At 40.6% G+C, this 13,399-nt stretch overlaps 1 protein-coding gene across 19 annotated transcripts in view; it reads left to right on the plus strand.

Moving 5' to 3' along the window:
• The window catches only part of TTLL5 (tubulin tyrosine ligase like 5), a 134,802-nt gene that overhangs the window by 100,278 nt on the left and 21,125 nt on the right, over positions 1 to 13,399 (plus strand). For 13 of the 19 annotated variants that reach the window (XR_001522002.3, XR_001522006.3, XM_015629957.3 and 10 more), the window contains 2 exons: positions 1,560 to 1,734; positions 8,794 to 9,014. Coding sequence is in view for 11 of the 19 variants with exons in the window: in XM_015629957.3 (XP_015485443.1) it covers positions 1,560 to 1,734; positions 8,794 to 9,014 (396 nt within the window). In the remaining 8 variants the exon portion in view is untranslated. The remainder of the gene's footprint in view (positions 1 to 1,559; positions 1,735 to 8,793; positions 9,015 to 13,399) is intronic. The other 6 variants (XR_001522003.3, XR_001522007.3, XR_001522005.3 and 3 more) reach the window with 1 other exon arrangement.

Consider the following 13,399-nt stretch of genomic DNA (forward strand, 5'->3'; position numbering starts at 1 on the left):
AATGTTGCCATTTAGATAGTGGCCCGCACAGTACTGCAGACTGCAGTCATTGCATGTTATCTCTGTGGCACAAAACCTGGCTATTGGCAGGTCCAGTTTTAGTGGAGTTTTCATTTTTATCAGGTTTTTTTCCTCCATTTTGCCTTGACTGTTACATTTTAGAAATAATCGCTCAATCCTGAGCTTCTAAGCATTCTTTTGAATCAAAGGATGAATTTTACGTATTGCAGGTTCTGCGCTGGAGGTAGATATGGGAGGAGTTGGAACAGATGTTAGTTTCTAGAATTAATAGAACTTGAATGAATAGCTTAAAGAGTGCTTGAGTGAATTTTCTTATTTCTGAATATTTTAAGGGTTTGCAATGACAAAACTATTGGGGGAAGAAGCAACACACTTAAGGCAAACTGTGTTATGTTTAAAGAATATAGGTTGTAAGTTTTGATAGGTTCCTGAAGCAAAGAGATTGCAATTAACTCTTGCCAAAACCATGACCTACACTCTAAATTGTGGCATGAAAGACACCAATTATCTTTTACATCCCAGTTACATGTGATGTAGATAGGAAATATAAGGGAAGTCTGCCCTGGGAATCCAAAGGAAATATTTGTTAGGAGTGGCTGAGAGAAACATGTCAGAGATAACAGACAATTGGGAAGCTTAGGCATTGAGGCTTGAATGTTATATTAGCCAGTGTCAGGATTCAGTGGGTCATACAGCATCTGTCGTGTGAACACAGAATGTGTGAATTGCTGGGCCGTTATGGCCTCTTCAGGACACCTGCTCTCTGCAAAGCCCCTCAGCCTTGTGTAGAAGTGTGGGGCTGCTGCCTTCTCGACAAGGCTTGGAAACTTCAAAGCAAGCTAGTGAGCTTCTCTTGGTACTTATCATGTTGCAGGCCACAGCTGAACTCCTACCATGTAAGCCTGGGCTGTAAGAGCTTCCTGTCCCTTTGCAGGAGGCCTTTTGTCCTCTAAGAAAAACTTGCATTTCTCTGAGGATGAAAGAAATGAGCCTATCTCACTCCCCCCAGGCGTTTTGAATTGTAACTGCATGGAGTCAGTATGTATCCTGGTTCCAACCTCACCCAACCAGTCCTTCATCCTCTCTGAGTGTTGTACTGCACGTCTGTTTCTATTCCATTATCACTGCAGCATGCATGTGCTTAGTGTAAGCCTTGTGTTACTGTATTAAAGCCTCTACAAATCCAAATAAATAATTATCTCGCTAGTGATGGGGGAATCAGCTTTTTTCCTGCTGCTATTCTGCCTGTTTTCAATGCTAATCAGCCTCAGAAATGTTCCAGTTCAGAGTTTTTATTCTCCTTTCCTTTTTTGTCCTCAAGAGAATGTCTAGTAATATAGTCCAGCCTATATTCATGGAAGTGCTTAGCAGGAAGCAGTTGGCACATGGCACCTTTAGCAGGTGTTGTACTTGCTAAAGCCACTTAATACAAATTCATAGCTGGCTAAATATGAAGAAATTTTTTGGAAGCAGCAGTGCCTTATAGGCAGGAGTCCTTACGTGCAGAGTGAAAAACATGGTGGCTCTTCTTTCCTCAGGGCTCCAGAGAATCATCATTTTGGCTTGGAAGGAGAGATGGAGACCAGTGTCTACAAGACAACACGGGGTCCTCTGGCACATCCCAGCTATCAGCTTCAGTTTGCTGTGCAACAACTTCAGCAGCAGAAACTTCAGTCAAGACAGCTGTTGGAGCAAAACCAAGCACGACAACAGGTAACTAAAAAAAATCCTGCCTGGGATGTAGCAGTGCTGAGTCTTAGATGTGCAGAACAAACCTGGAGATGGTACATACGGCAGAGATTTTGTGAAGGAAGCAGCTCTTAAAGTGCGTTGCAAGAAAACCAATGTTACTTGCAGTGATTTTGATAGCATTTTGATACTGTGGTTTCCAATAGCTTCTTCCATTATGTTGACATCTTGGGAGCTGGAGGAAATGTGAAAAAGGGCTTGTATTATTGGTGTTCTGGATGACTCCTAGATGCCAAAGGTAGACCATGGTGTATGGAACCGCATTTAAATTCGGTCGGGAGAATATATCAAGGCTACAGTGATTTAATTGATACACTTGTTACCTTACTTTGTTATTAGAGAGAGGGAAAGAGATAGAGATGTATTCTGAGTGATGTCCTAAAGGCTTCCCTGCTAAAAGGAGAAGGAAACCTTTGGGTGAACAAACCTACATTCAAAACAGCTTTGTCTTCAATAGCAAGGAGCTGTTTGTTAGCAGTCTGGCATGACTGGACTCCCATGAACAGACCTAACATGTGGAGGTCTGAACATCCACTCTTCCCCCCTGTGAAGCAGATGATTCATTTGTCAGGGTCCTTGAGAATAGGTTATAGGCACATTGCCCTCATCCTTTTCTGGGAACATCTTGAAAGAGAGGCCCTCTGTTTTTTGCTTCTTGCTCTCCTTCTTTCAAGGCCCTTACTTCGCCAGGTAGTTTCCATCCTCAGCTTCTCTCACCTACAGTCTTCTTGCTCCCACTCAGTGCAGGAGGTCTTCCTTTCATCTCTGTCCGCTGGGCTCTGGGTGGGCAGATGTGGCTGCTCATGAGCTCAGGAAAGTGCCATAAACTGGCTTGTGCCTGTGAGGAGGCTGGAGCTGGCCATGGGGCCTGGCTGAGCCTTCTTAACTGCTGACATTGAGCTGATGTTATTCTTGGCCTAGGGCAGAGCCATTACTCAGGAGTTTCTGTTAAAATGATTCTTTGTTAAACCTCCTCTCACCCCCACAGTGCCCCCCCTCCTTTCTCTCCTTCCATTCTTGTGAGCCAAGCATTTTGGAGTTGCTGTATTGAGGCTATTCCCATGCTGCAAGACTCAGGCTGCTCTGAGTTTGACATTAATGAAGAAAAATACTTGCTGAACATGGGGACCTTCAGACTTTCTGTCATGAATAAAACATGATCTTAATAAAATGATTGTCTCTTGGACACTTCCTGTCCAAGACACTGTATGGAGCCAGCTATCCCTCTTCTTCCAATCAAAGTTCCTCTGATGCCTACCCTGCCAGTCATGGCATTACCTTTCTCTTCCCCTACACCCTCTCTAGCTTTCTGTCACTGACCTCTTTCTTCTGCTAGTTAGCTTCTCAGACTTGTCCTTTAACTTGGCCTTTCTAAGAACTGCCTTCCCTTGTCTGCTGCTTATGCATTCACTGACCTACATCCTCTTACATTGCTTTGACTTCTGCACCACCCTTTCATGTTGACCCTCATTTGTCCTTCCTTTTTAGCTAGAGTTCATGTAGCTTATCCTAGCCTGCATGGCTTTACCACATTTCCTTGTCAGTGTCACCTATGCTACCTATCTCCCATTGCCTGCTGTTTTGTTTCTCTTCCTTCCCATGTGGTGAGATCTACTCCATCCTTTGTTGCCTTGCCTGCTACATTCAAAGTGTCAGTCTCCCCTCAGCAAAAGAAATACATTCCCCAAGACTGAAGGCCTGTCTCTTGAAAGAGTGTCATCTCTCTCTTTTGGGGAATGCATGCAGAATATCTCTGAGACTGTTTCATCTGATTGTTCAAATTCTTGTTGTGGTTAGAAGGCAGACTAGCCATTTGTCAGTAGCTGAAGTATCTATTAATTAATATATCTTGACGTACACCCTGGGTGTGGTGTAACCACAACAGGTGCAATTTAACTAGATGCCAGTCTTTTCTTCTGTCTCTAGCAAATGCTTCTCCCATACATTAACCAGTTTAGTATGTTAGAAATGAGATGAATGCACTGGAAATCATGGGTTTTTCTAGTCAAGTATTTGTGTCATAAGAATCCCTCTATCTACCATGCAGTAGATCTATCCTACCACGTGTGTTAACATGAAGGCTTGTTGTGTGCTTTGTTGCAGCACCCACTCTTGGCTGAGCACTTTGCAGACATGTAAGAATGATGATGATTTCTCCAGGCATTTAACAATCTGCAGAATATCAAATACTGTGTGGGTGGAGGAAGAGAAATAATAATGAGCAGTTTTCACTCACTGTATGCAGAAGCTAGTTCACACAGTGTAGTACCATAGAAATAGACCTTTGATAGAATAGGTACTTGATTACTTGGACAAAAAGAAAACCACCAAACTGTTTGGATGAGAATCTAACAAACAAATAGGTGGAGTGATATGGACAAGGAACAGACACAGTGTACAGACCTTGAGAAAAGTGAGCAAAAATAGAAAGGGGAAGAGTTTGAAAGTAGAGTCAAGAAGCTTAAATCTGATATCAGTAAAATCAAGGAACAAGAATTACAAAATCAAACCAAAATACAAGAAAAACAGGCTTATAACAGTATTTTTAATGTTTAAAGGAGACTTCATGTGACACTTTATGACCTAGATGTTATTATCACTGCTGCAGTTGGCAAGACAGTTAATATACCATCATTGTTTATTCTCTAATTGTTTCCTGTACTGGAAATATGCCATCAGCTGTTAGGGAGGTTCCTTCTTTGTGTGGCTATGTTCTGTCTGCTTAGCCTAGCATCTACTGGGGTTAAAATTTCATGCCAAACATTTCACATGGGAAAAAAAAGCTAAATTAAAACAAGGGAAGTACAATTGTATGGTGGAATGATCCCTGTCAGTACTGCTTACATCAAAAAGGATCATGTTAAATAAGACATGAATCATGTTAATGAGTTGTGTGGGCAGTTATGTGATCACATTTTCAATTACAAATTTAAGAACATTTTATGCTGTAGAAGATTAGGCTAAATTAATCTTAAATAATTCTCCTCTCAGTCATTTAAAAATTGTATGTCCTCCAAAATATTCCTCATTTTATGAAGTTCAGCAAATTTTTGTCTTTTAATATTTGTGAATCTTTTCTGACATCCTTACCATTTATTTAGATCTGACTGGAAATGCTGAGTGCTGTGAATAATAGTCCTAGTATTCCTAGGACTATATTATTGCTGCCTGTGGTTACAGGGCATCTTTGAATGCAGCCTCGAACATCATTAAACTTTTTTCTAAACTGTTATATATGGAACTGCTGTCAGATTTGCAGTGTCTCTTTTCCTTCAGTTTCTTGTTCATTCTTGTTTTCAGCTTTCTTCCTCAGATTGTTTTCCCACTAAATGTGCTAATTGCAATTTTTCCTATTTGAGTCTTGTGATACTGATGAGTCAAAGTCTCAGTGTAAGTAAAACAGAACAACCATTCTGAAAGCAGTAGTCGGAGCTGATTTATACCAGCTGAAACTTTGTCCCTGTGTTTCTGATCCTGTCACTATTATTAGAATTATGGTAACGCCCAGATGTATTAACTATCTTTCCAGTGCAATAATACAGCCCAATCCTTGCCCTAGAGAGCTAGCAGTACCAAGAGAAATAAAACAGAGGGCACCAAGTCAACTGAATATAGTATATTTTTTTCTTGCTCTGAAGAATTTACCAAAGAGGACATGGTTCAGGACAGTCTGTGCATACCATGAGCTTGTTCTTCTTTAAGACCCCAAGATACTCTCCTTAGTGCAGTTTAACACTGTGGTAGTTAATAGTACATTTTGAACCTGCTCTTTATTGCCACTTTTTGAATTTTCAATTCAACTGATCATTGTATCCAAATTGATTTAACTGAATGCATTAGTATGTGTTAAAAAGAATTTCCACTAAACAATTTATGACTGGAAAGGTCTTTCAAGCCTTTTGATTCTTTATATTTTTGCGATGTTTTCTGAAATACAATTTTTTCTATAAAAGTGGTGGCTTATGTTTTGTTGGGTTTGCTTTTTTTTTTTTTTTTAAACTTAAAACCTCATTATTGTTTATTGCTTATAAACATCTCAGTTTGCAGTCCTAGGGACTGGGAACTAGCTACATGGATCTTTATGCAATACATATGTACGTGCATCTGTCAGCTCTCGTACACTGCTGAGTATCTCATCTTTTTCAGATTTGCTGATCCAATTGAATGTGAATGACTGTGGGATAGAAATCTCACAGCTATGTTTCATACAAATTTCATTAAAATCAAAAGCCATATATCTGGGAAGGGGGTTCAACTACTGTTCCCATTAAGGCAGAGGCTGAGACCACTCCTAATTAGACAGCACAAAGTCAACACAAGAGTGTCCAGACCCATGAAGGGAAGCATAATTTGGGATATGCTTTATATTAGATAGTGTAAGACAGATTCACAGGAAATGAGCTTTATTACCTCCTCTGGTCACACAATGAGCATGTCTTTGCTTGCAATGTTTGTTCCATTACTGTGCTAGGGATGGGTGTTAGATACAGGGATGGTAAGTGCCAGGAACATTCTTTCTGTTTTTGAAGATCATTAATATATCTAGCTTTTCTTCAAAGTACTACAATACCTCTCTGCTTTTAATCACTAACAGCCTAAACGTAGCTGCTACTGACTAATACTCAAAGAAGTTCATTGTCCTTATTGACAAGATGTACACATTGAGATTTTCTAATTAAAAATTTTCTTTTTATTTGTACAGGTAATACTTTGTGTATGGTGTTGTTAAAGATGTTGAAGCAAGGAGATATTGCTTCAGTCTGTGATGCAGGGAAAATACTTTATCGGTGCTAGCTTTCTTCATAGACAAGAAAGGGTTAATGCTGTTAATGGAAATTTTAGCTAAAACATCTTACAGCTTTTTTAGTATTTTTCAGATTTGTAGCCCTAGAGACTTGTTACGGTAGCAAATGTCTCCTCAATATCAAGTTAAATCTGCCAACCTGGGAACTGTAATTGAAAGTTTTTCACTTGAAGCAGCAGTAGTTGTAGGGTGCTATCCGCTTCAGAACTGCATCTATCAGGGTTTGTCTAGGCATTTGCTCTCCCTAGACCCTTAATCTTAAGAATCCTGGGTGATAAGATCTGTCTCCTATGTTTTGGATGTGCTTAGAGCTTCCCAACTCTTTCTTTGTGTGGTGAGGCTCTGTTCTCCTCAGCTGTCCTCTTTATTTGCACGGAAGCTTCTCCGGGTTTCCTGTTCTGTCCCTGTGGAGTTTGCAGAAGGGCAGTATAGCTGAATCCAGAAGCTGTGGTCCTTGTCAGCTTCCAGTTTCCCCATCCTTGCATGGAAGACAGCCAGAATCTCAGCACAGTGTGGAGACAAAGGCATTTTCAGAAGTCTGTAACCCCCAAGAAAAACATCCATGACCTTTCTTTAGGCAGGTTTCAAAATAGTTTTTGCTGATCAGACTTTGTTAGAGCATCCATGCTTGCTATTTCTTTAGAGTCATGGACCTCCTTATCAAGACATATTAACACAGGGAAAGGGTTATGACCGTATGCATTGTGAACTCCAAGATCCTAGGTATTTCGTAACAAGAAAAAGAACTTACATGAAGAATGCATAATATTAAAAAAATTTATAGGAAAGATGGATAATATAATTTCACAGTGAAATGTCACTACTGAATAAGAAGTGGGTGCAGTGACTTGAGGGTCTCTATCCCAACCCTATGATGTGTCAGGCTCTGAGATGCAAGAGACTAAACCAAGTTACATTTTAGTTTGTTTTTCTGGGGAGAGGTGGGGTGTGGCTGCTATTTTCCAGACTTCTGCACTTGTACTAGCTTCCTTGTTGAGAATCTGGAAGCTGCAATCAAGGTAGAGCTTGAGGGAAGGGAGAGGTTAAGAAGGATTGGGAGCTCAAGGGTGTCTTGTCAGTGAGTTCTAGTTAGGAAACAGGCCTGTTTTGGCTCCTGCACTTCCTTCTCTCCCTAGAATTCTGCCTGTCAGAAACGCCTTCCCACACACCACTGTTCTGCCATTTGCCAGAGAACTGCGGGGGAGAGGGGCTTTTCCTGTCTGTGTGCTGAGACTCAGCCAGCTCTCAGACTGTGGTTTTCTCTGGAGCCTGGAGCCCATTTGCTGTGGCTTTGTGTATTTTCCACAGGAGGAGAAACTGAGGACAAACTCAGTGAAGGACACTGCTCCCAGGGTCACAGTGAGGGCTCAGCTCTTCCCCTTATCTCCTATCACTGACCTCTAGATGCCAAATTATAAGGTTAAAGTATTGCCTCTGTGCTGGGAATCTGACTGACTTCGAGGAAAGACAAAGCAGAACTCCCAGCAGGTTGCTCCTTTCTGAAGAGTTTAGCAGTCTGCAGAGCTCCCATAGAGGAATATTCCCCAGTCCCTGCCTTGCCAGGCCATTGCTCAGTTCTCCAGTGTCTCATAACATGCAGATCCTTTTGTTCCCTGTGTCATATTTCCAACATGCTTACTCTTCCACATGCTATAGGAATGGAAATTTTTTCTGTTCCCTGGTATTACTGGGGATTTCCTTTTTGTCAGTGGTGGACCTAAGTTCCTTTTTCAGAAGAAGGTGCCCTAGAGCTTTTCTGCTATTCCAAGTTCAATAACCAAATAAGTAGCATTGTATCATCTTCCCCATAACCTTTCTTTTTCCTAGAACTGTGTCTCAATCCTACTTCCCACATAAAGAATAATTTAGCAAAATAATGCAGAAAGTCAATGTAATGAATTCTTTACTTCTTTCTGGATGGAAGCCTACTGCAGATTGAGGATTGGCTTCTTGTTTTTAAACTCCAGAATAGTAGAGTTCTGTGGCAGCAGTGAGGTTGTCTACCTTCCTAGAAGCTAGTCCTGGCTTCCAAGGGCATAAAATTCACTGACTTAACAACCTAACTTTTTATGTGTGGGACTTTCCTTGGAGCCCTGGGATGCTTTCACCAGGCAAATATTATCCCTCACAAAAATGTCACCCACCTCCATCAGCATTCTCAGCAATGTTCACAGAGGTAATCACCAATTACGATGGGATTTTCTTCTTTTTTTACCCAGGCTGTTTTTGCCAACTACTCACAATCAAGCACCAGTCATATATCTATGCCAGCTGGCTCTGATGCCCACAAGACGTCAAGTGCCACTTCTAGTATCCAGAAGGCATCCAGTTTGCACAAAGTGATGCCATCCCAGAGTACAGCTCCTCAGCTGGTTCCAAAGCCTCCAACAAACCACAGACAGGCAGTGATCAGAAAGGCTGCAGCCCAGAGGATTTCCAAGTAAGTTTTCTCTCTTCCATCCACGATAGGGAGTTGGCATTGCCTCCCCTGAAAATGAATATTGGAGAGGAAACTGTTTACATCTGACTCTGACAGATCCTTCTGGCTGTGCTGTCCAGGATAAATCTCAGAATAACCTGAGCTGTGCATACTGAAATAAGCATTGCACTGGGTTGCAGTTGTGTTACACAAGGGTGTGGAAGGTAACTGTAACATCATACAAAGGTAAGGACATAGGAACTGTCAGACTGATCCCAGAGTGGGATTCAGTAAGGTAAATACGAGTTGCTAGTGGCATTTGGATGCCCAGGGCTATTCCACCTGACTTCCAGTTGCTCTTCCAGATGAGTACAGGTGTTCTGTAGATCTTGTGTTACACCTGTCAGTCCCATGCAGATGTCTCAACTTAAGAGCACCAATTACATCTATGTTGAGGCACTTAAGTCACTCCCTCTGTGTAATCTTTGATGGCCAGGGCTTGAATCTGGTAGGTAAGAAAAGGGTGCCAAAAAAAAGCCAAAACAAAATAACAAAGCAATTCAATACCTTTAACAAGATAATCTGCCCCTAAGCCAAGTTTTCCCATAAATTTAACACACCATGTTGTATTTAGGACTTTAAGCACAAGTGTTTATTTCATTTGAAATGTTTATATTATGCCTGATGTAATGATAGTTTTCTCATTAACTGTAGAAATCCTTCCTTTAACTTTTAGTAAGCTTTTAGTTAAATGATGCTTGCTATTTTGAGGTAAGTGGATGGATTTGACAGTTATCTTTAAAAACAAATGCTATCTTTAAAAACAAACAAAAATATTCATCATTAGATTTTGCTTACTGATTGTAAGTTTTCTTCTTTACCATTTCTTGGTATTTCTTTCCTTTTGTGCATTATGAGAAAATGTGAGCAAGACTTCTGGGTTTTCAGCTTCCTCAACTCTCTGTTTATCTCCTCTTAAATGGCAGAACTGTTTTAGTCTAAATCCTTCATCAGGTTTTTCCTCATATATCCTCAGACTTGTTTCATCCTGAAAAATTGATTTCATAACTTCCTTCCTTGTACTTATTCTACAGTCAGAAGAGCTGTAAAGCTTTCAGAGCAAGCTCGTGTGAGGTTTCCTGGTTCTGTTTTCACTTCCTGTTTAAAGAGAGAAGTTTTAGTTTTAGATTACTGATGAAAGACACCTTATGAAGATGCAGTCACTGTGTGTGAATCAAATCTGGAATTGCAAGGCATATTTAGGGAACTTGGACAAAACTGCTTTGGGGAAGTTTGTGTGTTTGCTGCCTGTACCCTTGCTATCTTAAGAGATAGCACTCAGAATTAATCCCCTGAAACTATTTAAAAAGAAAACAAAATGTTAGTAAATTTTGTCAGCTCAGCAAATGCAGATGTGAGCATTGGGTCTGGCAGGTATGCTCTGGTAGCTTTGCTATCTGACTTCTTTCATGTTGGGTGACTCTTGTTAGTACAGGTGACAGGCTGTGTCAGTGGGTTTCTCTGCTGGGCAGCAGGGATGTGTATTTGAAGATGCCGGTGTGCTGTGCTCACTTCTTGGCAAAGGAAATGTTTATCCTTGTGAGATGGAATTGCAGCTCCTTGGACAGACTTTAGTTCGCTGCATTTTTGTGGTTTCTGCTCTGTGACAGGCAGGAGTGTGGGAAAACCGGAAAAAGTTCAGCACCAAAAATGCACAGAAGGGGGAAAAAAAGCAAAAGATTCCTTCAGAATTTCAGAAAACTAATCCAAGTATTGAAGGCTGCAAGGAACAGCTCCGGAAATATTTTCCAAGTTGCCTTTCAGTCTCCAGCACAAGGTTCCAAACCCATTCTTGCCATTCATGGGATCTTGCAGTAACATTTTTTCACTTACATGGAAAACAACAGTGCCTAGCTATATTTCCAGCACTCTGAGAGCTGATCGTTTAAAAACTGCTGTGTCTCAGGCTAATTTAATCCATTCATTGTTGTCAGGAAAAGACCAGATACACATCTACAGAGGGGAGTGAATGTGTCAAAGGAATATAGAGGGAAAAAGATGTCTTGCATGCTCCAGCCTGTTTCGTGCAGTCCCTGATAATTTGTACAGAGTATTCTCGAATACATTTTGTAGTCTGCTTTCAAAAAAGTCCAGTGGTAGAAGCTCTATTGTGTGCTCTAGGAATCTATTCAAGAATCTAGACAACCTTTTAATCAGCTAGTTTCTCCTGATATGCTATCCGAATTTTTCCTTTGTTTCAGCCTGTTGTACCTTGTTTCTCCTTCCTGAACCCTAAACACTTTCTCATGTAAATACTTTCCACCTTTTGAATATCCTTTTACTTCTTGGAGTAATCTGATTTTGCTTAGACTTGTTGAGGTTTTGTTAACCTCAGATAATAGTTCTACCTGCCAAGTCCTTAATTGTCTTGAATTTACTGTATTTTCTTCAGTTTGGCAGAGGCTTGGAGTGTGGCACCCAAAATTGTGCTTTTCGAGTGATGCTACCGTGCCAATAGGTTATGACATGGCAAATATCCCTCTCCATAACATCTTTTTGGCTGCTTCATTTGCCTGTCAGGTCACTTTTGATTTGCTGTCTTCTCTCTTTTGCTAATACTTCTCGGCTGTTTTTCTGATCTCTTTCCTCAAAGAGGATCTCAAGGCTATGTATTATTTCTACAAGACTCATTGAAACGAATCCCATTCTGTTGTTAAAGCTCTCATGTATCTTTCTCCCCCCATATATTTCAGTAAGCCAGACATTATTTCTGTTTCTTGCACTGCCTGGCTTTTGTTTCACATCTTGATAAAGATCATCTCTTTAAAGTTGTTTCTAGAATTTCTCCAGAGACAGGACTATGATGACAAAACTAAAATCAGCTTTGTCTCTTTGACTTATCTCCTCCTTGCATCCGTTATCAATTCTCTCCCAGCCAGCACACATGGCTTCCAGAAAAGGAAGAAACAAGAAGTAGAAAACTCAACTACAAACAGAACAAGATGCTAAAGATGAACATTACTGACTAATTGAAAAACTGTCTAGTAACTTGGATGCTTTCCTGGTTGAAGTATAAAGGGAAAAAGTAATGGAACAGTCAGACAATTCAGGCTTGTCTTTTCAGTTCCTGGCTTCTCTTGTTTTTGGGAAAGGTGGAAGGTTGACTTTGTAATGGACTGTGTCCAAAGCAGGCTCCTTGCTTAAACTAACAGAGTGGAAAACTGGGGCCCATATTAAAGTGGGGAAAAAGACTAACTGAGAGAAATGGTTTAGTATGCAGCTCTGTGCTGAAATATGGTGCCATAAAATGGTCTCATGGGGCTCCATAGTTTTGATTAAATATGCTCATATCACCAATAGATAGTTTTTGAACAGCTAACACAGCAAGCTCTTTTTTCTTCCCCAGAGTCAGACTGGGTCTTTCCCACTGCTCATGTTGCCACTACTATTGACAGGTCTGTGAACCATGAAGAGACCTGCTGATATTTTGATATAGAAATCACAGATGCAGTATTTATAAGTGGTGGAATGAGGCAGATGTACCCTGGAAGCAGTATTTGGTGTATGGAGTCTTCACATTACATATGACAGCATGCAAAGTAAAAAAATACATTAGCTCAACTGTTCACCAGAGTGTACTGGTGGTAGATGAAAAATCTTTCAGCTTTTAGGAATGACTAAGTCGTAATAAATACACATTTCTATGCTATTATTCACATAGTAACTTTTCAAAACCTCTCAGTGACAGTGTCAAGAAGAATAAGGCTTTAAACAACCTGTGAACAGATCCATCAGTCAAAGAAAACATCTCAGAAAAATTGATCCGTCAGTATTGGACCACTGTATATAAGGAGAGGAATTGCTAGGTAGGGGAAAGGAATATACTGTTCAAGATATTATCAGAGAGAGACCAAGAAGGTCACCAAGTTTACCAGCAGTAGACTGGAACATTACAAACTGTTGGGGATATTGATCAGCATGGCATAATTTCTTGTGCTTAACATCTCTGTAAATGTCATAACAACTCTGTTCAGGAAGCCTTTTGAATTAAATATTCCTTTCAAGTCCCACCACCACAGCACTTTCTTTCTTTCTACCATGTTCTCTTTTGTTTTACATGATGCTAACAGTAGAAGAATCAAAGTTAATTCTCTATTGTGACTAGTACAGAAATAGGGTAGAGGGTTCAAGGTTCAGGAAATCTATCCCAGAGTGGGGAGGAGTCCTGACTGCAACTGGACACAGAAGTAGCCAGCTTTTCTAGGATACGCTGGCCAAGCCTAGCAAATGTGCCAAAAGCAGATGATAATAACAGAGTGAGCCCTGTGAAACACTGTGGCTCTGTTTTGTATCCTGTCTTGCCCATACATGAGGTGTCTTTAGTGAGCCAGGTACATCACACACAT

This window comes from Parus major, chromosome 5, assembly GCF_001522545.3.
Source record: "Parus major isolate Abel chromosome 5, Parus_major1.1, whole genome shotgun sequence".
Taxonomy (NCBI): domain Eukaryota; kingdom Metazoa; phylum Chordata; class Aves; order Passeriformes; family Paridae; genus Parus; species Parus major.